The following is a 27997-nucleotide window of genomic DNA, read 5'->3' as shown; positions in this document are numbered from 1 at the left end:
CAAGGTCACCAGCATTATCTACCTTCATAAAGATACTGAGGTGCTTGGTTTATATTTACATACAGGTTTGGGTTTTTGTTTTTTAAAAATAGTTTACTAATATATTTTTCATGTCTTAAGTGAGACTGTACAGATGAGTATTAGCAGTAAAGTTTCATGTACATGTGTGTATATACACACATAATATCAGCAATAAAGTTCTATACACACACACACACACACACATATACAGATCTGTACGGTTGACCCTGGAACTCATGTTTCAATGGTCTGGGCCCCACTTACATGCACTTTTTTCAATAAATACAGAACAGTACTATAAATGATTTTCTTAAAATTTTCTTATCTCTAGCTTCCTCTATTGTAAGAATACAGTATATAATATATATGACCTACAAAATATGTTAATCAACTGTTATTAGTAAGACTTCCAGTCAACAATAGGCTGTTACTAGTTACATTTCTGGGGAGTCAAAACTTATACATGGGTTTCGACTATAGTGGTCACTCTCCCCAGCCCCCATGTTGTTCAAGGGTCAACTGTATATAAATATATATATACCAGACATATCTATACATACACATATATTTTTTTGTTCTCCCAGATCTTTATTTAAGGAGCTTTAATAAAGGAAGAATAGGAAAAAGCTGTTGTATCTTTGGTTTTGAGCTTCAATACTTATACCCATAGTCCTTCCTATTTCTTAGGCTAGAATGATATTTATCTGAGTACCCAAGTACTGTAGTATGTGAATAAATCTCTATACTGAAGACAACTGATTACTTTAAAAGAATATATTATATTTAGGGGCGCCTGAGTGGCTCAGTGGATTAAGCTGCTGCCTTTGGCTCAGGTCATGATTTCAGGGTCCTGGGATCGAGCCCCACATTGGGCTCTCTGTTCAGCGGGGAGCCTGCTTCCCCCTCTCTCTCTCTGCCTGACTCTCTGCCCACTTGTGATCTCTCTCTGTCAAATAAATAAATAAAATATTAAAAAAAGAGAATATATTACAATTAGTATAAGTGAAGTTATCTTTTCTACTTTCAGATTCAAATAGTCCTCTTGGGTGAGCTAATGCTACTTTAATAGTGATTCTCTTTTACAGACTGTGATTTCAATAAAATAGTACCAGTTAAATTACTTGTGTTTGTGGAATACAGGATTCAAATGGAAAGCAAAGTTCCTATATACAACAATTATTGTATTTTAACTATGTTGTATATCTATGGAAGATAATATTAATGCTAAATATTGTGGTAAGCTATTTTATTTTTTAAAATGTATTTATGTCTTATAAACATCTGGTATAGATTAAAAAGTATTCTTTAAAATAAAGGTAAATTTAGGACTAGAAAATGAAACCTGTTTTGTAAAGCTGTAAAAACTATAATTTTCATCAGAACAACACACCTTTAGTGAAACATTCTTGCCAAATGTCACATCTCCTGAAACTGTGAGGTGATCCAATTCAAGCATATCTGGTATACTTTCAAATCTCCTTAGATAATCTTGTACCTGAAAGAAACACATTGTTTCAAGAATGGGTTAACAACAACAACTAAAAGAAACAGGGATTAACAAGTAGTTTAACTGAACTGTGAAAACATTCTGTTCATGGCCAACCTCAGGCCCTCAATGGGAAGAACCCATTTATTAAGCATTTGCTAGATGCTAGATGCTGTGCAGGTGAAACCACCGTCCCTACAGTCAAGCAGTTTATACTACCACTAATCAGAACAGGCATTAATAAATAAATGATAATAAATAAAAAGATAAACAACATGAGTAGTATTTCAAAAGTGGGATATTTCATGCACAGCAATAGCTCAGATTATCAGTACAAATGATGATTATCTTTATGTTATTTCCTTTTATAGGGACTAGACATTATCTTAGAGGGCCTTGATACTATTTTGCTAAGAAAATTAGAAGCAGTCTGAGAAGTTCCACTGACTTCTACGACAACCCACTTGCCTCTGAGCCCATTACTCTCCCTGCCTAGTACTGGGGATGGACTCTTTACTCCACCTTAAGGCCAGTCCTTCTGGCCTATTCAGGGATACTGTCTAGTGATTCTCCTTCTTTAGTGTTTTTCTCTCTGATTGCATCAATTCCAGTCAATGTGTAAACATCCCATAAATTCTCCCATCTTTAAAAACCAACCAAAAACAAACTCACTCTCAAATTTACATCCCTTTCTATATCCATGGCTGCAATTGTTTTGTTTTGTTTTTAGGGCAAAATTCTTGAATCAGTTGTATACATATCTCTCATTTCTCCTATTCTTTATTAAATCCCTTCCAGTCAGGCTCCAGAACATTTTTAAAAAAAAATTTTATTTATTTACTTAGTTATTTGACAGACAGAGATCACAAGTAGGCAGAGAGGCAGGCAGAGAGAGAGGAAGGGGAAGCAGGCTCCCTGCGGAGCAGAGAGCCTGATTCGGGGGCTCAATCCCAGGACCCTGGAATCCTGACCAGAGCCAAAGGCAGAGGCTTTAACCTACTGAGCCACCCAGGCGCCCCTCGGGCTCCAGAACATCTATATTGATAATCCTACTGGTGAATTCTCATTGATCCTGAACTATTCATCTTGAATCAACAGCAGCACTTGACATAGATGATCACTCCCTCTTTCTTGAGACATTTTTTTAATTTGGCTTTTAGGACTTACACATTGATGGTTTTCTACCACCAATTCCTCATCTGTAACTCCTCAGTGATCTTTGCTGCTTCCTCTACCTCATCCCCATCCTCTAAGCCTTGGACTATCTTAGGGGATAGTCCTCTTACCTCCTAAGTGATACCTATCTCATGGCTTTAAATACCAGTATGAACAGAGGACTCTCAAATTTACCTGTCTCCTCTGATCTAGAAACAGTCTAATAAATTTGAAGGTCTAATCTAAGTACAGTATCTCCAAAATTGAAATCCCCATCCTGTTCCCCTAAACCTACTTCCCCCATCTCCATAAATGGCAGGAAATTCCATGCTTCCAGTTGCACAGCCTAAAAACCATGCAATCATCCTTAACCTTTTTTCTTTTGCACTCCCATCTCATCCAAGAGCAAATCCTATAGGTACAACTTTCAAAATTTCTCAGTATGTCAACATATTTTCATTATTTTCACTGCCATCACCCTGGTCAAAGCCACCATTTCCTCTTGCCAGGATTCCTACAACAGCCGATTCTCTAATCTCTCTGATTCTACCCTCATTTAGCAGATTGGTCATTTCACCCCTTAGCTTGCAAGTTCTTTGATGGTTTCTCCATCTATCAGGAAAAGAAAAAGCCACCCGCATTTCTAATATTCAGTTACAAAGTTCTACATATTAGGACTGTTTCCTGTCTGACCCAACTACTATCCCCATCTCTCACTTGCTTACTCTGCCCCAGCCATATTGTGCTTTGTCAAGTCCCTAAAACATTTTCTTCCTCAGAGCAACTAGCCATGCCCACTTAGCCCCCAGTTCTGAATTTGGGCAGCTAATGTTCTTATCTCCTGCAGAGTATTGAAGAGGCTATGAAGAGTGAGGGGGACATGAAGGGGGAAGGGTGAGGCTAGGTAGAAAAATGGCTGGGGACCCTGGGTGGCTTAGCTGGTTAAGCATCTGCTTCCTGCTCAGGTCATGATCCTGGGAACGAGCCATGTCAGGCTCTCTACTCAGCAGGGAGTCTGCTTCTCCCTCTCCCTCTGCCTACCTGTGCTCTCTTTCTGTCAAAAAATCTGTTTCTAAAGAAAAAAAAAAAAAAAAAAAAGACAAGAAAGGGAAGAAAGAAAAATGGCTGGCAGTACCCTCTCACGATGTGGGAAGATGGTGGGTCTTTGTACCACTGGGATTTTCCCAGCTCAAACAGGCTGGTAAGAGGCACCCAAAACAGGGAGAGTCCTAAAGTGCCTGAAGTTATCCTGGAAATTGCAACACACCCACAGGACCCAGAGTCATTCCCCATCAATATAAGAGGCAGTACATACCTCTCCACCTGGTGGCACGAACCCACAGCCAGGATTAGAATAGACTTGGAGGGCCTAGCATGACTCCAGGCCAGCCACAAAGGCTTACTCTGTCACACTTCATGAGCCTCAGGATATCTGATATGATGAAATGTTTTGAATTCCGCTTATCATGGTAGGGTGGGGTTTTCCTATCCTTGCCATGAATGCTTTTCACCCCAGATACCTGCATGGTGCACTCAATCTCTTCAGTGAGACCATCTCTGGCCATGCAGTGTAAAATTACACCAACAATACCCCATCCACATATTCCCTATTCCTGCTTGGTTTTTCTCCAAAGCATTTTCTATCACTTGACATACATTTGCTTATTATCATTTTTACCCTGCTAGAATACTCATAAAGGCAAGGATTTTAGTCCATTTTATTTACTGCTAACTCTGCAGCACCTGCAACACTGCCCAGCACATGGTAGGGGCTCAATATTTGTTCAAACAGAGTTAACATTCTCCCACTGATGAAAACAGTGAATAGTTTTACAGGAGACATAAAGTAAAATGTCCCAAAGTTAAATGTTCTTTTCCACTCTTTAGCAATCAGATTTCAAAAGTAAGTTACATCTTTATCTTTTATGGTTGATTCCCTTTAAAAGACCTCAAAGAGGATTTAATAGGTCAGCAGCTGAGACTGTAATTAGACCCCAATTCACATCATTCCAACCTTTTTTATACTTACATATTTAAGAACTACAAATTCATATACATATATATATATATATATATATACACACACACACACATATATTTATGTACCTTTGTAAAAGAGCTGCCTAATTTAACCAAGGGTACTGTAGGAAATTCCCGCTTTTCACTCATTGTCAAAGATCCTGCATTAAGGCTATAGAGATTTGACATCACTAGCAAGAGATCTGATGTGGTTTTGACAGGTAGAAAGCGGCTCCTAGGAACATTAATACCTAGAGAGTTCTCAAAACTTTTTATGGCAGCCCCTACTGCAGTTTCTAACTGAATGACATTCAGGCCTCCATCCAAAGTCTGTAAGAAAGAAAAGGGGGCAGGGGGAGAGAAGAAATAGGTTTTAGCAACTTAGTTCCATGTGGGCTGGTTAATTGGGGGAGTGGTCTCACAGATCCCCTGAAGGAGACAGAATTTTGAGAAGTGACATTTAGCAAGTACCTAAATGTCAGGTACTGGTGCTTAGACATACATGGTTTTTATTTCAGCATTGTAACGTCCCTGTTGAGTCATGTTTCCGTTTTACAATAAAGAACCGATGGTTCACAGAAAACTCATGCAAGATGCCTGTGGCCCAAACCTTTAAGTGTCAGAGCAACAAACCCAAGGTAGGTTTTCTACTTTTGGGCCCCGTGCTCTTGTCACTACCACAGCCTTGCATCAAGTAAGAGCACCAAGGCTTGACACAGTAAAGAGATGGGTGTTAACTCTGAAAGACAGGACCAGGAACTGGAGTGACTTACTAGGCAAAAAAGAGGGACCTGTGAATAGATGGGCTCTAGAGAGGGGGCAGTGGATCTATGTGTAGCCTACCTACTGTGATCTTAGGAATAAGGAGGCAAGGGCTGTACCTCCGGCTTACCTTTGGATTCACAATGATCTCCATATCAATAGCATTTTGCTCCTGCAGTCTTTTAACTGCTGCAAGAGAGATCCACAGGTTGTTTGTGTTAAATATTTTGAACTTTGACACAGACTTGAACTCGTCAACATGTGCTTTTGGCACTTGAGCGATTTCCACCAATCTCAATTTGCCTTCATACTGGGTAAGTGTGCCACCCTAGAAAGGCAGAGAAGAGTGTGTGAGTACCTCCACATGTCTCCCAATCACAACCATACCACACTATTTCTAGTCTGTGAAAGTGTTAGAGAAAAGACACTGAGGATAAAATCCCCCAGAAATAAAAAGTTTTGGCATTGATTCAATCTGTGATACACAGCAACATACATTTAATGGTAGAGCCAAAGAAAATATTCAGGTTGTCATTTTATCCTGTAAACCCACCCTCTTGTCCATAGTAAAAGCCCTGGGAGTACAGCAGAGTCCTCTTCGCTTTTCGAAGGTCTACAGGAACAGCCATTTCTCTCATTCCCAAACCACCATCTATCACTAAAGAACTTCTACTCCCTCAGACTCTGCTCTGATTGACTCTGGGATAAGAAGAGAAAAAGGAAGACAGAGGCACAAGTGGGTTAGAAGTGACCCCCTGAGTAGCCTCAGCTTAGAGATGTCCTTACAGTCATGAGGCCACAGCAGTGTGTAGAGAGGGGAAAATTTATGTGCGTGTCAGGGGGCATTGCAAGACACATAGAACCCAACAAAGAGACTAACCATTTTAGTATTCATACACTGCCCATTTCTCTTACTCCCTGTGGCTAAGTAGTAAAACCTTGTGTACCATTTCATGATCACTAAACATGCGAAGTTAAACATTTTTTTGGCAACTACAGAGATATTATAGTGATGAAAAAAAAACATATAAAAATGCACAGGTAGAAACAGAAATAGTAAATTTTCACTAAAGGAAAAATAAAATAAATACTTTTAAGCACCAAACTAGAAGAATATAAAAGGTTTGAACAAAACATTTGAAAGTGTTTTCACTTACCCTATAAATACATGTGGAACTGTTTTTAGTTAAAATAGTCCATATGGGTTACTCAACAATACTGTTAAATCTCAATTTATTTCAGGTGGAACTTAAGGTACTCTACAGAATACTATCTCACTCTGTCGGAAACTTACCAATTAAAAAAAAAAAAAAGATCTGAACTACATAACCTATGCAATGTGAAGATGTGAATCCCCAAACTGCTTCCTCTCAGTATTTACCTTTACATCTGCACGTGTTTTATTTGTGACTTCCATGACAAATTCACAGGGTTTTCCATTGGGTGGGTTCATTAGATGATTAAGAATATAAAGATCCACGGTGGCACCCAGATTATCTATGTTAGACACAAAAATATACTCTTTGCCTTCTCCTATAAGGGTGTCGAGCAAACCAGAGTTGTAGAAACTGGCGTAAATATCACCATGACCTGGAGGGTACCATGCTTCTGTATTTTCCCCTGAGTATGAGACATCCTTTGCTACAGGCAGTAGAGATTCTTTATTAATCCTTGGGTACCTTTAAAAAAGAAAAACACACACACACACACAATAAACCAAGGTCTTTCTCAATATCAATTCTGTAAAGCACTCCAGATCTTCCAGTAAAACAGTATGTTTAAAGTTAAATAAAACTTCCCTCCTTTTCAGTATATCAATAGTAATTTAATCATAGGTAAATCTGTTTAAGAAAATCTCTTATCTGTGTTGTCCAATCATCAGTTTCCTAGATCACAGTATTTGCTGCAAAAAAATTTCCAGCGTCATAAAGATGGGAGGACACCTAATACTTCCAGAGTCAACAGATTTTATAATACTATAAGAGGAAATACACATTAAGTAAATTTCTCAAACTTCCTTGGTTATGGAATTATTCTTTTCCCTCCAACTTTGGAAAAATCTGCCCATTCTTAAAAACATATATTCAGGGGTGGTGCTCTTTCTTTCCCAGAGGTCAACAGCAGATTACTGCTCAGGGACATCTGCTCCCTGCCGCTAGTGAGAACAGGTGTGGGGACTGGCAGTGGGAGCAGGGGGAACAGAGGAGCTAGCACTAAGAGACCAAGCACCAACCAGAAGATGGAGGCAGAGCACCTGCAACACGCAAAGTGTCCATGAAAAAACAGATTAAAACAACAAATGGTAAAACTTTCAGAAATACCTGTTCTGCACAAGCCCATATAGACCCATATTCATCCCTAGATGGAAAACTTAGTTCCCTAGTTGCCTTGGCTTTATCTAAAGTCATCATCTGAGTCCCTTTCTACAGGCATATCTTGGAGATACTGCAGGTTCTGTTCCATATCACAGCAATAAAGCAAATGTTGCAGTAAAGTGAGTGAAGTAAATGTTTCAGTTTCCCAGTGCATATAAAAGTTATGTTTACACTATACTATAGTCTATTAAGTGTGCAGTAGCATTGTGTCTAAAAAATATATACATACTCTAATTTAAAAAAATATTTCATTGCTCAAAAATGCTAACCATCGGGCGCCTGGGTGGCTCAGTGGTTAAGCCGCTGCCTTTGGCTCAGGTCATGATCTCAGGGTCCTGGGATCGAGTCCCACATCGGGCTCTCTGCTCAGCAGGGAGCCTGCTTCCTCCTCTCTCTCTCTCTGCCTGCCTCTCTGCCTACTTGTGATTTCTCTCTGTCAAATAAATAAATAAAATCTTTAAAAAAAAAAATGCTAACCATCATCTGGCTTTTTAGCAAGTCGTAATCACTGATCACAGATCATCATAACAAATACAATAATAAAGAACACACTTGAAATACTGTGAGAATACCAAAAGGTGTGACACAGACACAAAGTTAGCAAATGCTGTTGGAAAGTGGCACCAATATCAACAGACTTACTTGCTCAATGCAGGTGTATAACAATCTTCAACTTGCAAAAAAAAAAAAAAAAGGCAGTATCTACAAAGCGCAGTTGAAGTGCAATCAAACAAGGTATGCCTGCCTTTCCTTTCCTCAAAGTGTAACATTTTTTTCCAGGATTTATTAAATTTCCCCCAAGCCTATACAGGATATTGAATAAATTTCTTCCCATATGAAAGAAGATGATCAATACCATAGAACATATAAAAATTTTCATAGACCCACATGGAACCCAAATATGCCCTCAGAAAACAAAGATCTATATCAACCTCAAATATTCTGGACATGGAACAAGCAGATTCTCTCTTAGGAAGAATCAGAGAGTGACTGTAATAATCACCTATCTACAAACAAGTGTTCAGCCTTTAAAGACATTGAAGATTTGCAAACATGAGTTTTTGGCAAATGTGTATCTTGAGGCTGCTGTATTTAAACAAGACAAAGCAATCTTTGTTTCCGGGAGTAACACTCTCCAGAATTTTTTTTATTTTTACTTTTTACTTACTGTACCTGCTTTGATTAAAAGTGTAAATTTTCACACGACAGTGACTGTACTTCTGTAGTATTTTCTTTGTATCTTCATCCGTGTTGAAAGAGTTCATTAGAACAAGAGGAACATCTGTATTGTAGGTTTTGTTCAAATGCTAGGGAGGAAAATAATAATCAGATTACCCAAACCTACTTTTCTTTCACTTAAAAATGTAAAACTCATAATGGTTAATCACAAAGTATCCAAAACATCACCTATATGTAGCCAAATACAAATATTTGGCATAAGCTGGACATTTTGCTAAGCCACGGACTTGCTCATTAAATCACAATCCTCTGAGATAGAAACTATTGTCTGCAATATACAAATGGCTGAACTAAGGGCCGGAGAGGTGGCAGATACCCCCCACAATCCAACTCTGGAGTTGTGTGCCCAGCCAGTGCCCTGTGGCCTTACTGGACAGGCAAATGCTAACGAAACATTTACTCTGTGTTCAGAGCACAGTGGGGAGGGAAGTACAAATGTTACAAAGACATGGTTCTCTAGTCTCAGGATTAATGTCAAGAACTGTGAATCACACCCCAACTGAAATCTTTTCAATCTCTGGGAAGAGTTAAGAGGCAACACAGAGTGAAGAAGAAAACAAGTTCTCAGAAGTCAAACAGCCCTTTTTTCACATAGGGAATCTTGGGCAAGTAAATCAACCTCTCTGTGCCTTGGTTTCCACATCTGTAAAATGGAGATGATAACATAAAGAGTACTTATCTTACAGAGTTGTTGAGAGGAACAAATGAGTCAATTCATGAAAAGAGTTCAGAATAATACTGTGTGCAGTACCTGCCAGATGAATGTTAGTCACTGCTGCTGCTGGTGTTACTGCGGTAGCTGCCAGCACTGTACTGGACACTAGACACAAAGAGATGAAGAAGCCTGCCCCTGAAGAACTTATGGTCCACGATTAACGACTTTATCGTAAGAGAGAAGGCAAGGACAGTTCTTAGCATCCATGGCTGCCAACCAGAAGGGGTTAATAAAACCAGATCATCCCAGCTGTGAAGAAGGCCGCCATCAGAAAGAGGCAGGAGAGTGGTGGGGCGATCAAAGGAGAATCCAAAAAGATCCAGAGATTTCAACAACCACAAATGCTATTTAAAGATCAAAAGCTTCTATTTTACATCACCCTAAGGATGTGCCCTTGGGAAACCAAACCTTTTTATATACTAATAAACTAAAGATAGCAAGCTCCTTGACTAGCTCAAGTCCACGTCTGTTACTTTATAAGGTAACATTTATAATAACCTAAAACTGGTTTTAGTAGTTCATGAGAAAGGCTGAATGTTACTCACTTCAATTTGCTGAACGGTCAGATCCAAAAAGGTATTCTCGTTCCTCACACCGATCAGACTTTTCGGGCCTTTGCAGCCCATGCTGGTTCCCAAACCTCCATTGAGTTTCACCACCACCAGCTTGTTCAGCACGGAAGATATATTGTCAGGTAAGCCTCTGGCTTTTATCTTTTCATAGGGTTGAATCTGAAATTTAAAAATTTACAGAATTCAAATAGCTTTATGAGAAGTTAAATTCAGTCAATCACAGGGTTCTTTCCATGTGTCCTTAAAGAATTCTGCTTTTCTCCACGGGAAGTTTCAACGACATTCCCTTTAATATCACAAGTCCTCCTGGTACAAAATTAAATACTTTATAGGCAACTGCTCTTGCATGAAGTAGTTCAGTGGTTCATTTACATTACAAAGGAGGACAAGAAGGAGGAAAAGTTAGAGTCTACAAATATTTGTCTGGCTGTTGAGGACATCTAAGTCACTTGGACTACATATAAAAATTTAGAATTCCCCATTTGCATTGGTATAGTAAATGGGGTATGCAAAACTCATTGTGGTGGTGTATGGATCTATTTCAATTCTGGAAAAGTATATATACTTCAAGGAGGCAGAAACCAAAACCTAAATTTCCTTTCTTTTCTCCTCCATTCAAAAGTAAGTCTTCAGAGGAAGTGGCATGCTGTTTTTTTTACCATATTTCTAGGTATGTATCAAGGACAGAGTTCCTTAAAAATTTAACTCTCAGGGATTACTGTATAGAAGGTAAAATTGGAAAACTGTGTTCTCACTGCTCCAAATAATATCCTGATGGGGTAGTAAAGGTCTCGTCTAAGGCTGACGAGAATCCCTTCCTCCACGGACCCTCTCTATTTCTGGGAGCACAGAGCATTACTCTTCAGCTTCTCCCTCCTAGACAGGAACAACCACATAGTGGGAGCCCAAATTCTTTTCTTCAAAGCAGAGGTACAAGCAAGTCTAAAGATCTTACAGCAAGAATGGAAGCTTTTGAAAAGATCACAACATATTCTCTAACCATTTATAGGGCTTTTTGTTGTCGTTGTTATCCTTCTTTAATGGAATACATCATCAAATGTCCTCTTCAGTTATATCATCATGGTGTAGGACACATAGCAATTGAGGGGACTGAAGAAATACAACCATATAGTAAGTGCTCACTATGAGCTACGCTGTTTTTGTTCTGCTGCCTATAGAGGCTGTGTGGATGGGTGGTGGATAAGGTCTGTAATTGGGAAAGGAGTTGATGGACTCACATTCCAGTGACTAGGCTGTGGAGGCAAAAATCCATTTATGCTTGGTCAAACACACATACATGTCCTATGTTGACTCTTGACCACATACATGATTTCTGCTCTTTGCAGTTCTCCCCATACAAACTAGTCTGTGACTCTTATTTCATCTACCTCGCAAGACACTCTGTTAACTGCCCACTGCAGATGAATGCACTTTTTGCTTGGTGTAAATGCTGAGAAATAAGCACTCTTCTCTAAGACTCTTCACTGACTACCACCTAATTATCGCTCATTCTGAATTAGTTCCTAATGTGGTAGGATCGTCAATCTTCCTGGGTAAGTGTCAGTCTTCAGCAGTCATTCATACTTAAAAGAGGGCTAGTGACAGGGAAAGAGAGAGGAGGGGTCACACTTGGGGGCATCATGGCCCTCAGTGGGTGCTGCCCAAGTACTGGGATGCTAACCACCAAGGAAAAGAAGGATGATGGGGAGGCAGGAAAGAACACAGATTATACCGGTTGCTTCTCTAGAAGCTCTTAGTCCAGGTGAGGACAACATATGGATGATAACAACTTGGGATACCCAACACACACACAAAGTGCCTGTGACCCAGCTGACTGGCATTCCTGGAAAGATGTTTTGATCCCACTGCCCTGAACACCGTTTCTTCAGCATGTCAAAGAAACTGGTAATATTGCTTGAGAGAAGAAGTCCAGTTTAAGTCCTATACTACAGGAAAACTAAGAGGAGATAACAGAGCTAGAACTTGTCACCCTAATATAACATGGCAGTTTATAATCCTTTCATCAGCAGGGCTACTGAAATCAACCAGTCAGTAAAAGGAATGCCACTGTGATACAATGGCTTCAAATAGTCTATTATTAGTTAGGAGAATTTTGGGGGCATGTTACATTTACTCAAAAGAGTTAGCAAATGGAACCAAACCAATTATTTTCCAATTATCTTTTAAAAGCCAAGAATCTCCATTTAGCAGTTACTTTTGACTTCCAAATAAGAATCTAATATTTACAGAGGGCTCAAAAGGGTGTGAAAATTTAACTAAAACTCTCTTGAGTCCATGCATTCATTTTACATAAAATTATTAGTTCTGAAATATTTTTACCTATTTAATGCTTCCTTTAATATACCTTTAAAAACTAGAATACATAAAAGAAGTTTTTTTCTACATATGGTGAGACAGGCCTACATTTCCCAATTTTACCTGAAAGATTTTCATTATGAAACACCATACATTCAAGTTTATAAAATACATACAGTCAAATAACCTAAATAAAAAAATACTGCCATAACTTAGAAGCCTCCTTTGAGTCTGTCCCTGATCACATTCTCTTCCACGCCAGTATAACCACATCTTGATGTTTATACTTTAGTTTTACCACCTATGTATGTATCCATAATAATAATATTTTACTTAATTTTATCTCTAAACTTTTGACTTGCTTCTTTAATTCAGTGTTATATTTAAGAATGCACATTAACAGGGGCGCCTGGGTGGCTCAATGGGTTAAGCCGCTGCCTTCGGCTCAGGTCATGATCTCAGGGTCCTGGGATCGAGTCCCACATCGGGCTCTCTGCTCAGCGGGGCACCTGCTTCCCTTCCTCTCTCTGTGATCTCTTCCCTTCCTCTCTCCTACTGTGATCTCTCTCTGTCAAATAAATAAATAAAATCTTAAAGAAAAAAAAAAAAGAATGCACATTAACGCATGAAGCTATAGTAATTACTTTTCACTGTCATATAGTATTCAATTTATATATCCTTTAAAAGAAACAAAACTGTCATTACTCACAGATGATATGACTTTATATAAAGAAAATCCAAAGACCCTACAAAAAAATTATTAGACTAATGTGAACATAGCAACATTGAAGATACACGGTCAATATTTTAAAAAACATCCACTTTTAGAATCCTTGGACTCTGCTAGTGGGAATGTAAAGTGGTGTGCAGCTGTTAAAGAAAAAAGTATGATGGTTCCTAAAAAAATTTTAAATAGAATACCATTGATCTACCAAGTCCACCTATGGATAGTTCCCCAAAGAACTGAAAGCATGGTTCTCAAAGAGATGTTTATACACTCATCTTCACTGCAGCATTATTCACAATAGCCTAAAAGTGGAAGTAACTCAAATGTCCATCAACAGATGAATGAATAAAACAAAATGTGGCATATACATACAACGGAGTATCACTCAACCTTAAAAAAGGAAAGAAATTCTGATGTGTACTACAACATGAATAAACCTTGAGAATATGTTAAAGTGAAATAAACCATTCACATATCAAAAAAAAACCCAAAACCCAAACCCCAATACTTCTATGATTCAACTTATATGAAGCACCTAGAATAGTCAGATTCATATGGACAGAAAGTAGAACAGTGGTTCCTAAGGACTGGAGTAGAGAGGAAGGAGGAGGTGTTTAATGGTAACAGTTTTCATTGTGCAAGATCAAAGAGTCCTGTAAATGTACTTAACACTAATGAATTGTATGTTTGGAAATGCTTAAAGATGGTTTAAAAAGATGAACTGTTTCTACATATAATGAAGAATTAGGATTAAAAAGTTACTTTTCATTACACTATGAAAAATAACAAATTCTTATGAATAAATCTTAAAAAGATATGAGAGTTCTACACTGAACATAAAACATTTTTGAGAAAAGTTAAAAGACAAATTCAGGGATGTATTTATCATGTTTATAAACTAGAAGACTTACTAATGTAAAAATGTCAATTCTCCCAAACTTAACAATGCAAATAATCAATCAAGCAAATAATGTAAACTGGATTATATCTTCATTCTAATCTTTAAAGAAATGTTTGTTATACTAACATGCATAGGATTAAAGTGAGTTTTGGGAGCCATGTTTAATTTTTAGCTATTTAATTCCCTTTAGGGCATGCATCTTTAAGTAAAAACACTATCAGAAATTTTTCACTTCCTGTGAAGATAAATTAAAGACCAAAAATCATTTTGTGCCTAAAATTTCACCAAAATGAAAAAAACCTCCAAAATCATACATATTTAAGATAAATAATCTCTGATTCACACACCATAAAGAATATAAAGTTCATGAAAAGTATTTAAAGAAAAAGTTCATTTTGTTCACACCAAGCTTAAAAATACACATTCTATTAGAATACTTTAAGATCATTCCTTATGACTGAATCTATAGAGGCTACATAAATTTTTTCTTGTATCCTAAAACCCTATTCTAGGATAGTGAAAGAAGCTGTCAGGCCTCATAATGATTTTAATACTAAGCTATTTGACTTTCACCCAAAAGATATATCAAGTCTACTTTTAGTTTTAATTCCAATCTCCCCAAGCTTGTTATCTTAAAAACCTGAGTTTAAAATTTTTAAATGTAATTCTGAATTACTTTTCAAATATTTGGTATGAAATAAAATGAACTGATTCATACCTAACTTCAAGTTCCAAAACTGTGTTAATAAAGACTTTTGGGCACAAGCCCAGGCAACTCACAAGTAGAAAGACCTGTTTACCATCAAGTTGAGTGGCCAGAACACTCTGTTTAGTGCCACATTTAGAACCTTCCACCCCACGCTGAGGAGTCACTGCACCTCTACAAATGTCAAGGAACCATAGTTCTCTGTGAGGTGCTTTCAGTAATACCACTCATCTTGCTATATCTGATCTTTAGTAGTTAATTAAAAACAGGCCTCAATGAGGAACTTGACTGTCAGCAAGAAGAGGACTGAGCAGAACCATGGAAGGAAAGGGAAGAAGAGTCACAAGGTGTGAAGTAACAGTTGTGACGAGGGGAGAGGGGTCCAGAATCGTTAGGCTGTATTACTACTGGAACTCTTCACTGGGCCTTTTTTCACTTACGTTTCATGACTTATATGCACCCGACGCTCAAAGAAACAGACCCAGACACACACATGTGCAAAGAAAGGTACTATCGTTTGATTTCAGGAAGCCAGGACACTTTCTGTCTAAAGTTTCTTACTGGTTAAATTAGGCAGTAAGCCCTGCTTTCCATCACATAAATCACCTTATATGCCAACACAAGTCCTTTCTGTTGGTGGTGCTGTCTGTCCACACCCTCACCAGGGACCTCACCAAGCAATCCCACAGAGTTCAATTTAGTTCCACGGACCAAGGGGATCTGTGTTAGAAACTAGTTGCTTGGCAACAGCTGAAGTTACCCTGGACACACCTAAGTCGCAGAGACATTTTTATACCAGCCCCTCACTCTCCTCTTTTCAGCTGCCCCAGGAGAATGCACAAAGACATCTACTCATGCAAAGATGGGTGGTGTTCAGAGATGACAGGGAGTACCACTCACTGCCAGACTTGGCCTCAATGTTACTCTGACTCAGCCACTTCAGTCAATCACTAGAGTAATCATTATGCTCTCAATATTGGTCACCCTCTTTTTCTTTCTCCCAGACACGAAGAGAATTCAGTGTTGTAAGAAGACCTGTACTGCAACTAAATACACAGTAGGGCAACCATGACAGGTGAAAGTGGAGCAAACCCCATGAGGCTCCTACAAGATACACACAGGAGGCTAGGTAGGCCACTAGTGCTCTCTCCTCCTGGGAGAAAGAATTGGTCAAATACCCGACCTCCTCTGGGCGGTGAACAAAAGAAAGTAGTTGGCAATATACTAATGAACGTGACTTAAACAAGATTCTTCCCTGTAGGATGTCAATCTAGTTTTTCTGCAAAAACTGAAAAGATTTTTAATAAGACCTTTTAAAAACAGTCTACCATGATCTGTACCTTGCCAAGTCTGTTCACAACTTAGTTTCCAGTTAGAAGAAAAGCTGAATTCATCACACAGTCATGGACACACTGTTCCCATTAGCAGTAGTATAACCCAGTTCTTGGTAGCATATTTGTGCTATTCCTGGAGGCAGTGCCAAATACCCAAAACAAGCTAACAGTACCTGCCCTGTTACAGTTCACAAGGGTATGATTATTGCAATCTGAAAGATCTTTTTTTCAACAAAAGCAAGTTCTCCTGAAAGAAAATGAACTACATAAATAGTTAAAGAAGTTTGGAATGATGTTCCATATGTACAGGAAATAGTCTAAGAACATAAACTTATTCACAAAACCCTTATTACTGCATGGTGTCTGAAAATGCCAGGCATTTTCACATATTGTCTCTTCATTTCACATTTCTAAAGATAATGATTAAAATCTGGATCACCCAAAAGCTCCTACCCATTAATGACACACCTAAACCACAGATTTTTTTTTCATCTAAAGAAAAACTGGCAAATCATATATGTTATCACATGGTCCACCAACAAAGTCACCAACAGCCCCTCAGCCACCAAAATAAGCTCAACCCCTATTTCACAGGGCAAATAAAAACCATCATTTATGGGAATGCCCTCAACTTCCTGCCACCAGATGTTCAGAACCTTCCTGTATCTCCATCTGTTTCTTCCCCCTCCTTCCTTCTGGTTACAGGAGGTGGACCTGGTAGACAAGCTCTCTGCCAGTGCCCATGTCAGGAATCTATGGCACCCATCATCCAGTCTCTCTGGCAGCTTCTCCTCTCTATTCCTTTCCATTGACATGGACATATTCAACCTTTGTCATCTAAAAACCAAGAAAGAAAACAACAGTACATCCACTCGCTCATCCTTTTCTACACCCACATCCCTTTCATCTCCCTCTTCTTAGAGGCAGGGCTTCCTGAAAAAGTTGCTGCACTCACCTCTGCTTTTTTACCTCCCATTCTTCACTCACCCACTGTAATCTCTAAGGCTCAAGGAATTGCTTCTAACAAGGTCATCCACATCCTCTTAACTGAAATCCTATCAGTGACATCAATTCTTCTCTTGGGTGCTCAGCTGTAGTTGATGTAATTGACCATATGTTCTATCTTGATATGCTCTCTTCTCCTTGACTTCTGAAACACCACATTCTATTTCCCCCCCCCTTTCTGCCTGTTCCTTTTCAAACCCATTCTAGGTAGACCTCCTCTTCCAAGGCAATCTGCTCCAATCCCATGGCTTCATTCATTCACTGCTGTCTCTATGACACCAAGACATACCTAGCTGCTAAGCCAGGAGACTCCTCACATCTGATCAATGACCATGGCCTGTGAGTCTCATGAAACTGTCCCTGCTTCCAGTCAGCATCCTGCTCACTTCTCATCTATATTATTGCAGTGGTTGCCTCTATGATCTCCTCACCTCCCTTCAATACACCTTCACCTTGTAGGTGGCAATCTTTTAGAAAAGAACATTTGAATTTCTCTCCTTATTACATCATTCACAAAATAAAGCACTGACATGGCATGGCAGAGATTATTAGCTCCCTACCCCACTGTCATTTTTCCCCTTCTCCTTAAGAATCCTGGTTTTCAGCTGGGCACACCACCATCCTAAATAAAAGATTACATTTCCCAGCCTCCCTTGCAATTATTTGTGCCCCAGTTGAAGTGTAAGTGAAACATTTCCAAGAAGTCTCTGAGAGTGCCGGGGCATGCCCTTCTTCCTCCTTCCTGCTGTTTAGAATGAAGACATGCTGACTAGACTTCATTCAAGCAGCATCTGGAGATATGCTACAGACAGCAAGAGTGGTAAGACAGAGAAGCCCAGGTTCCTGATGACCACCATGCTGCCATACTAGCTCTGGATTGCCTCTCTCTAGATTTGTTATTCTGAGTTTCACTATTAGATGACTCTAATCCTGACTGGAAGACACGGTTTGCAGGGTGCTTGATGATTTGGCCCTTTTTGCCTTGCACTGTCTCCTCTCCTATTCTCCCTGACATGCTGTGCTCCAGAAACATGGAGCGGTGGGCTCTAACACTTGGTATCTGTTGCGTGTAGGCCCCTACATTTCTCCCCCTCATGCAGCTTCACTTAACCAATTCGCTTTCCTTTATCCCCTACATCTCAGTTCAGACCAGTGATTCTCAGGATTTATGAGCTATCAGGCAGGGACTCTCTTTCAGAAAAGTGCAAATATCACACTCCCACCCCAGAAAACACAAAACTTGTTGCATATAATTTACCTCACTCTTACTCTTGTGGACTTTCATGCACTGAATACAAGAATAATCTTTATAGAAGATGCTGTATTTCCCAATAAAAGTTAATATGCAAATAAAGCAAAAAATAAACTTTTAACTCTCTCCACTGAATTTCAATGAGAAGAGATGGTGGGGTTTGGCTTGAGTAAGAAGCTGATGCTATGATACAGTCTGAGAAAGTTACATGCATCCATCTTTAACTGCCATTATATTTTGACTTTTATTTTTTATGATCACAAGTACTGAAGACCTCAACTCTCTCCAGGCAAGTTCTCACAGCTTGCTCTGTAAGCTGAATGGAAACACCTGACTTCTCCAAGACTCTGAGAACTCAGTGGCTCATAATATTTCCTTTGTCTTCAAGAGTCAGTAAGGTCATCTTTGGTGAAACCTGCATCACTCCTGCAGGATCACAACCATCTTCAGTGTTAAGCTCAGAGATGCAGAAGAGGAGTCTAAGTGGTATGTGGCACTCACCCTCCTCTGCAGCAGCAAGACCAGAAGTGCTGGTTGGCATCACAGTTATCACCTGTACACAGAGGACCAAGACATTTCTCTTCCAACACAAGTTTTACCTGGTTTCTTGGAAACGTTATCGTTTTAGAAACATTTTCAGAAGGGATTCACAGTAATCCTTCTCTTAGGGCACCAGCAGGCACCTAATGGATGAAAACCAGTAGTTGGCTGCCCTGAGAAGTATCTGAAATTGCAAGGACATGATGTAGCTGCTGTTTCTTCCATGACCTGATTCAAATCATTGTAATAAACTACAGTAATTGCAGCATGAATGGTACCATGTGACAAAGACTGCTGCAGAACTGAATGGGGCCGAGCACACAGGCTCTAATTCCAGGCCACCTGGGTCTGAATCTTAAACTCCACTGTTTATTATGGCAAGTAATTTAGCTGCTCTAAGCCTTTTTCATCTACTTAACTGATTTGTTATGAGGATAAATGAGCTAATGCATGTAAAATGCTAAGCAAAGTGTATGGCCCACAGTAAGAGCACACATGTTGACTGGCATTATCACTGCATCATTGATTCAGATAGTCTCTACTCCCACCCCAAGTTTTAACATTTCTGAGTCAAGGATGCAGTGTATATTCAGTGGGATCTTACAATCAATTGGTTGCACTATTTTTCTTTCTTAGTGGTACACAAAAGGTGCAACTTGCACCCAATGGCACAAATTTGATAAAATATGGTATTGAATTACTCTTTCTGCTTCAAATCACAAACCAGCTTAATGATCTCCCAGCTATGGGTCTCACCCGAAGTGTCTCTAGTCATGTGCAATTTAAGAATAGTTTAAGACAGGGTCAAAAACTATAGCCTTTGGGGACAGTCAGGTCTGCCACCTATTCTCATAAATTATTACTGGAACACAGCTGCTCTCTTTGGTTTACAAATCTATGGCTGCTTTCATGCTACTGTGACTAAGCTGAGTAATCATGACAGAGAATGCAGAGCCAACAAAGTCTAAGATATTTCCTATCTGGCCCTTTACAGAAAGGGCCTGCCAAACCCCGGTTTCAGACAGTCTTCTGAGGCAAGAAAAATACAAGTTTTAATAATATTTTTGCTTTTTAAAACTTTGCTTCTCCTAAAATGGCTCTATATTGCCTGACAACTCAGGATAGCCAGACAGGTAGGATCTCCTTTAGGCTATGCTGGCTCTGTACTTCTGCCAACAAGAACACTACCACATAACAATCCCCCAGGTCTGTGTATCTCCTATTTGTCCAGCAAAGCAAAACAGGATACACTACTGGTAGCAGAACTCCGGCAATTTCCAAAACAAAAGAAAGAAAATCCAAGATTAAAAAAGTCTTTTACCACTTATATGAAGTAGTTAGAGAAGTTGATTTATAGAGACAAAACAAAATGGTGGTTGCCATGAGCTGGGGGAATGAGAGAATGGGTGTTACTGTTTAATGGGTATAGAATTTCAGTTTTCCAAGATGAAAAAGTTGTGGAGATTGGTTGCACAATTATGTGAATATACTTAACACTAATGAAGCATACACTTAGAAGTTGTCAAAATAAAAATAAGATTTAAAAAATGATCAAGGTAAACAGTACATTTTATGTGTATTTTATAACTAAAGCACTGGAAATTTTTTTAAGTGCTTTATGTGGATGTCTATGTGCAGGCATCATAGACACATCAAGGTGTCTAAGGGCCACAGAGCAAAAATATCACTTCCTTTATGACCCTCATACCCCCAGGAGGGGAACTAGCACAACCTCTACTTCTAGCTTCAAGTACTACCAGCTTCTATTATAGCAATTAGTATACTGTCTCCAAACTGTCCATTTAGTCTTCCATATGTATCCATGACTGTAAACTCCACAAGGACAGGAACTGCATGTGGTGCTCCCCCTGCCATATCTGTCATCTTTAACTGTCAAGCTTATTGGTGGCACTCACATATTTGAGTATATAAGTAAGTAAATGAATGGAGGAATTAAGAGATTAATATTAATAAATTAAATGAAATCTGTTTTCTGAAAATTTTTTCTACTCAAATGCTAAGTTTAAAATGAAAGTGGTTTCACCACTAATTAGAAACCAGATTACAAACACCTATTATTTTAATTCAAGAAAAAAAGTATTGGATCAGCATACATTATATATAAGTTTGGTAAAGAAAACCTAAATCTAAGACTTTGCATAAAAAATGTTTGTAGGCCATCTTAGTGTAGTAATTATAAAGCAATCCCTTTATGATAAGTAAGCAAATAGAATGAACAATCACATAATACACATTATAAACTAAGCCTGGAAAAGTTCATTTCCTAAGAAAGTTCTTTTGTATTCTTCTGCTTATAAATTATAAAAACACAAGGAAAACTATCAAATCAAGGACATATTTTAATTCTGCAAACTATTAATAATATTAGCTCCTACATCTTTTGAGGTTTTTAAAAATTATTTTGATTATTCTAAAGTAAATATTACCTAAAACTGTGGACAGGAAAACATGAGGACAAATTTCCAGTGGTAGAGGGAATCAGTTGTCCTATTCATACACTGAATCCTCATGTCCAAAGGCAAAAAATTTTAACAGTGGGTAAGCAAACAGGTCCTTTCAAAGAATAAGTCAGAAATCTTGGCACCAGCACTGTTCTCTAAACAATTACTCTCATCAGCACCAACCCAATAACTTATGCTCAGTATCCTTCAATAATACAAATAGCCAATGGAAAAATTCAACCCAATACTCAAATAAATAAAAATTTAAAGATATTTTTCATCTCCACCAGCAAATATTTTTATAGCAATAATATTCAATGTTTCAATATCTGTAGTGAAACTGACAATAAAATGGATGCAGAATTTTACTCAGTATTTATTCAGAGGCCCCTCCCACTTCTGCCTGTCACATCTAAAATAGTACCTCTACTGCTTATTCTCTGTACCCTTTTCCATCTTTATTTTTCTTCATGTCACTTATCACTATTGCAAATTACATTATATGTCATTTATGGTCCACTCCTCCACTAGCTTGTAAACTAGAAACTAGATGAGGTTAGGCTTTGTCAGTATGGTCTTCTAATAGACAGCTGACACTCAAAAAATTTCTGTGGAACCAGTAAATTAATAAGAATGGGACCAAACTGGTATACTCTTTCTGGAAAGCAATTTGAAGTATGTAACAAGAAACTTTTAAAAATCCATATCCTCTGAAAAACTCAGTTTCTTCTTATTCTTCCAAATAATTCAGAGATGCAAAGATGTACATATAGATATATTCATCACAGGAATTTTAAATTTAAATTCAATTAATTAACACATAGTATATTATTAGTTTCAGAAGCAGAGTTCAGTGATTCATCAGTTGCATATAATACCCAGGGCTCAATATATCACATACCCTCCTTAATGCCCACCACCCAGTTATCCCTTCCACCCAGTTGCTCCTCTCCAGCGATCCCATTTGTCTCCTAGAGTTAAGAAAATCTCTTATAGTTTGTCTCCCTCTCTGATTTCTTATTTTACTTTTTCCCTCCCTTCCCCTATGCTCCTTTGTTTTGTTTCTCAAACTCAAATGTATGAGTGAAATCATAGGATAATTGTCTTTCTCTGACTGACTTATTTCACTTAGCACAATACCCTCTAGTTTCATCCACATCACTGCAAATGTAAGATTTCATTTTTTTTGATGGTTGAGTAATATTCCATTGTGTGTGTGTGTGTGTGTGTGTTCTTTATCCCTTAATCTGTATATGGACATCTGGGCTCTTTCCATCATTTGGCTATAGTGGACATTGCTGCTATAAACATTGGGATGCATGTGCCCCTTCGGATTATTCTGTTTGTATTCTTTGGGTCGATACCTAATAGCCCCAATTCCTGAATCTTAGGGTAGCTCTATTTTTAACTTTTTGAGGAACCTTCACACTGTTTTCCAGAGTGGCTATACCAGCTTGTATTTCCACCAGCAGTTTAAGAGGGCTCCCCTTTCTCAGAATCCTCACTAACATCTGTCATTTCCTGACTTATTAATTTTGGTCATTGTGACCAGTCTGAGGTGGTATCCCATTGTGGTCTTGATTTTTGTTTCTCTGATGTCAAGTGATGTTAAGCATTTTTGCATGGGTCTGTTGGTCATTTGTATGTCTTCTTTGAAGAAATGCCTGTTCATGTCTTCTCTCCATCTCTTGACTGGATTATTTGTTTTTTCAGAGTTGAGTTTGGTAAATTCTTTATAGATCTCGGATACTAGCCCTTTATCTGATAAGACAGTTGCAAATACCTTCTCCCATTCTGAAGGTTGCCTTCTGGTTTTGTCAGCTGTTTCCTTTGCTGTGAAAAAGCTTTTTATCTTGATAAAGTCCCAATAGTTCATTTTTGAACTTGCCGTTAGAGAAGTGTCTAGCAAGATGTTGCTGTGGCGGAGGTCAAAGATTTTAATGGATTTTAATGGATTCCAATCTCACATTTAGGTCTTTCATTTTTAATTTATTTTTATGTACAGTGTTAAGAGAATGGTCCAGTTTCATTCTTTCACATGTGACTGTCCAATTTTCCCAACATCATTTGTTGAAGAGACTGTCTTTTTTCCATTGGATATTCTTTCCTGATTTGTCGAAGATTAGCTGACCATAGCTGAGGGTCTATTTCTGGGTTCTCTATTCTGTTCCTTTGATCTACGTGTCTGTTTTTGTGCCAGTGCCCTACCGTCTTGATGATTACAGCTTTGTAATATAGCTTGAAGTCCAGAACTGTGATGCCATCAGCTTTGGTTTTCTTTTTCAACCTTCCTTTGCTATTCAGTCTTTTCTGGTTCCATACACATTTTAGGATTATTTGTTCTAGTTCTGTGAAAAAAGTTGATGGTATTTTGAAATGGATTACGCTGAATGTGAAATTCCTCTGGGTAGCACAGACATTTGAACAATATTTGTTCTTCCAATCCAGGGGCATGGAATGTTTTTCCATTTGTGTCTACAATTTCTTTCCTAAATGTTCTATAGTTTTCAGAGTACAGATCCTTTACCTCTTTGGTTAGGTTTATTCCAAGATATCTTATGGTTTTTGGTATAATCGTAAATGGGATCAACTCCTTGATTTCTCTTTCTTCTGTCTTGTTAGTGTATAGAAATGCAACTGATTTCTGTGCATTGGTTTTTATATCCTGCCATTTTGCTGAATTCCTATATGTGTTCTAGCAATTTTGGGGGTCGATCTTTTGGGTTTTCCATATAGAGTGGGATGTCATCTATAAAAAGTGAGAGTTTGACTTCTTTGCTGATTTGGAAGCCTTTTATTTCTTTCCATTGTCTGACTGCTAAAGCCAGGACTTCTAGGACTATGTTGAACAACAGTGGTGAGAGCAGACATCCTGGTCGTGATCCTGAACATAAGAGGAAAAGCTGTGCTTTTCCATGTTGAGAGTGATATTCGCTATGGGTTTTTCATATTTGGCTTTTATGATACTGAGGTATGTTCCCTCTATCCCTACACGGTGGAGAGTTTTAATTAAGAAAGGATGATGTATTTTGTCAAATGCTTTTTCTCCATTTATTGAGAGGATCATATGATTCCTGTGCTTTCTTTCATCAATGCAGTGTATCACACTGATTGATTTACAGATGTTGATCCACCCTTGAATCCCAGGAATAAATTCCACTCGGTCATGGTGAATAATCCTTTCAATGTACCGTTGGATCCCACTGGCTAGTATCTTGGTGGGAATTTCTGCATCCATGTTTATCAACGATATTGGACAATAACTCTCCTTTTTAGTGGGGTGTTTGCCTGGTTTGGTAATCAAAATAATGCTGGCCTCATAGAAAGAGTTTGGAAGTTTTCCTTCTATTTCTTTTTTTCTTTTTCTTTTTTTTAAATAGCTTCAGAAGAATAAGTATTAATTCTTCTTTAACTGTAAAAGCTTCAGAAGAATAAGTATTAATTCTTCTTTAACTGTTTGACAGAATTCTGCTGGGAGGCCATCTGTCCTGAACTCTTGTTTCTTGGGAGATTTTTGATTACTAATTCAATTTCTTTGCTGGTTTGGGGTTTTCTATTTCTTCCTGTTTCAGTTTTGGTAGCTTACCTGTTTCCAGGAATGCATCCATTACTTCCAGATTGCTTAATTTGCTGGCATAAAGTTGCTCATAATGTGTTCTTATAATTGTTTGTATTTTTTGGGTATTGGCTATGATCTCTCGTCTTTCATTCATGATTTTATTTATTTGCAATCTTTCTCTTTTCTTTTTCATAAGTCTAGTTAGGGGTTTATTGATCTTTTTAATTTTTTCAAAGAACCGGCTCCTAGTTTTGTTGATCTGTTCTACTGTTCTTTTGGTTTCTATTTCGCTGATTTCTGCTTTAATCTTTATTATTTTTCCTTTCCTGTTGGACTTAGGCTTCATTTGTTGTTCTTTCTCTAGCTCCATTAGGTATAAGATTAGGTTGTATATTTGAGGCTTGTTTCTTGAGAAAGGTTTGTATTGCTATGTACTTCCCTCTTAGGACCATCTTTGCTGCATCCCAAGGCTCTGAACAGTTGTGTTTTCATTTTCATTTGTTTCCATGAATTTTTTTATTCTTTAATTTCCTGGTTGAGCCATTCATTCTCTAGTTGGATGCTATTTAAACTCCATGTAGTTCTTTCCAAATCTCCTCTTGGGATGGGAGTTCAAATTTCAAAGCACTGTGGTCTGAAAATATGCAGGGAAAGATCCCAGTCTTTCGGTACCAGTTGAGACCTAATTTGTGATCCAGTATGTGATCCATTCTGGAGAATATTCCATGTGCACTAGAGAAGAATGTGTATTCTGTTGCTTTAGGATGGTAGGCTCTGAATTTATCTTTGAAGTCCATCTGGTCCAATATCTCATTCAAAGCCCTTGTTTCTTTGCTGATCTTCTTGGATGATCTGTCCCATTGCAATGAGTGGGGTGTTAAAGTCTCCTAATATTATTGTATTTTTATCAATGTGTTTTAAAAAATTTTATTAATTGCTTTATATAATTGCTGTTACCAAGTTAGGAGTATAAATAGTTACAATTATTGTATCTTCTTGTTGGATAGACCCTTTAATTATGATATCATGTCCCTCTTCATCACTTAATATAGTCTTCGATTTAAAATCTAATATGTCTAAGGATTGCTATCCCAACTTTCTTTTGATGCCCATAATCTGGAGGTGTCTTTGGGTCTAAAATGAGTCTCTTCTAGACAGCATATCAATGGGTCTTGTTTGTTTATCCAATCTGATCCTCTGTCTTTTGATTGAAGCATTTAGCCCATTTATATTCAGAGTAATTACAGAAATATATTAATTTAATGCCATTTTATCACCTGTAAAGTCACTGTTTCTGTACAGTGTCTCTGTTCCTTTCTGGTCATTGTTACTTTTGGGCTCAATCTTCACTCAACGGATCCCCTTTAATATTTTCTGCGGGGCTGGTTTAGTGATCACAAATTATTTTAGTTTCTGTTTGTCTTGGAAACTCTTCATTTCTCCTTCTATTCTGAATGATAGCCTTGATGGATAAAGTATTCTTGGCTGCATATTTCTCCTCATCTAGCACCTTGAATATATCGTGCCGGTCCTTTCTGGCCAGGTCTCTGTGGATCGGTCTCTTGCCAGACTTATGTTTCTACCCTTGTAGGTTAAGAACCTCTTATCCTGAGCTGCTTTCAGGATTTTCTCTTTATCTCTGAAATCCGAAGGCTTCACTATTATGTGTCAAGGTGTTGACCCATTTTTATTGATTTTGAGGGGGTTCACTGTGCCTCCTGGACTTGACTGCCTGTTTCATTCCCCAGATCAGGGAAGTTCTTAAACCTTCTACGCTTCTCTCTCTTTCCTCTTCCTCTGGGACCCCAATTTTTCTAATACTGTTTTGCTTTGATATTGTGTTACTGACCTCTCAAATTCTCCCTTCATGACCCAGTAGTGTTTATCTTTCTTTTTCTCACCTTCTTATTCTCCATCATTTTGTTTTCTCTATCATTGACTCTCTCTTCTGCCTCATTAATCCTAGCAGTTAGAGCCTCCATTTTTTAATTGCACCTCAGTAATAACCTTTTTTAGTTCAAACTGATTAGATTTTAGTTCTTTTATTTCTCCATTACAGGATTCTCTAGTGAGACGTCTCCAATGCTTTTTTTCAGGCCCAGTTAGTACTTCTAAAATTGTTTTGAATTCTAGTTCTGATATCTTACTTATAGCCATATTGATTAAATCCCTGCCTCTTCTTCTTTTAGCGTGAGTTCTTTCTTGTCATTATGTCCAGAAAAAAAACAAATGAAAGAGAGAAAACACAAATATACCAACAATGACACCAGAAATATATACACTAAACAAATCAGAAGAAAACAGAAATCCCCTCTTTAAGAAAAGAGAGAGAATAAAATCAAAGAGAAGGTGAACAGAACAAAATAATAAAGATCCAGGGTGTGTTTTGGTTTGTTAAAAGAAAACTAGATTCCAAAATAGGAAAGCAAGAAAAATTTTAACTTTATAAAGAAAAATAAAGTTGAATAAAATGAAGTGAAAAATGAAAATATAAATATAAGGCGTAAATATAAAAACAAAAATTAAAAATCTTATAGAATTGATAAAATAATAGCTGAAAAGGAAAAAAACTTTAAAAATGAAAGTTCAGAGAATGATAAGAAAAAAGCCATGATTGCTATATACTGTTTTTCCCAAGAGCTGGAGTTTTACAGTTCATTATGATGGGTAAACTTGGTATTAGCCAGATGTTCCTACTGGTCTTCTCAGGGAGGGGCCTGTTGTGCTGATTCTCAGGTGCCTTTGCTTGGGTGTAATTGCACTGCCCCTGCCAGGGGGCAGGGCTCAGTGTAAGCAGCTCTGGATTTCTCCATATGGCTTTAGTTCCCTGAAGGCTTTCAGTACCAGTCTG

At 38.1% G+C, this 27997-nt stretch overlaps 1 protein-coding gene across 5 annotated transcripts in view; it reads right to left on the bottom strand.

Moving 5' to 3' along the window:
- Positions 1-27997, bottom strand: part of UGP2 (UDP-glucose pyrophosphorylase 2) — a 69272-nt gene that overhangs the window by 744 nt on the left and 40531 nt on the right. For 3 of the 5 annotated variants that reach the window (XM_004742057.3, XM_004742056.3, XM_004742058.3), the window contains exons 4-9: positions 10318-10503; positions 8992-9125; positions 6825-7122; positions 5574-5771; positions 4769-5011; positions 1412-1516 (exon numbers count right to left, since the gene is read on the bottom strand). In XM_004742057.3, coding sequence (XP_004742114.1) covers positions 1412-1516; positions 4769-5011; positions 5574-5771; positions 6825-7122; positions 8992-9125; positions 10318-10503 — 1164 coding nt within the window. Of the gene's footprint in view, positions 1-1411; positions 1517-4768; positions 5012-5573; positions 5772-6824; positions 7123-8991; positions 9126-10317; positions 10504-11344; positions 11427-27997 lie in introns of those variants that run through there. The other 2 variants (XM_045077908.1, XM_045077907.1) reach the window with 2 other exon arrangements.

Source organism: Mustela putorius, unplaced genomic scaffold (genome assembly GCF_011764305.1).
Source record: "Mustela putorius furo isolate JIRA1106 unplaced genomic scaffold, ASM1176430v1.1 tig00000224_pilon_pilon_pilon, whole genome shotgun sequence".
NCBI lineage: Eukaryota > Metazoa > Chordata > Mammalia > Carnivora > Mustelidae > Mustela > Mustela putorius.
Note: the sequence above shows the minus strand (reverse complement) of the source record. Positions and strands in the feature narration are given on the sequence as shown.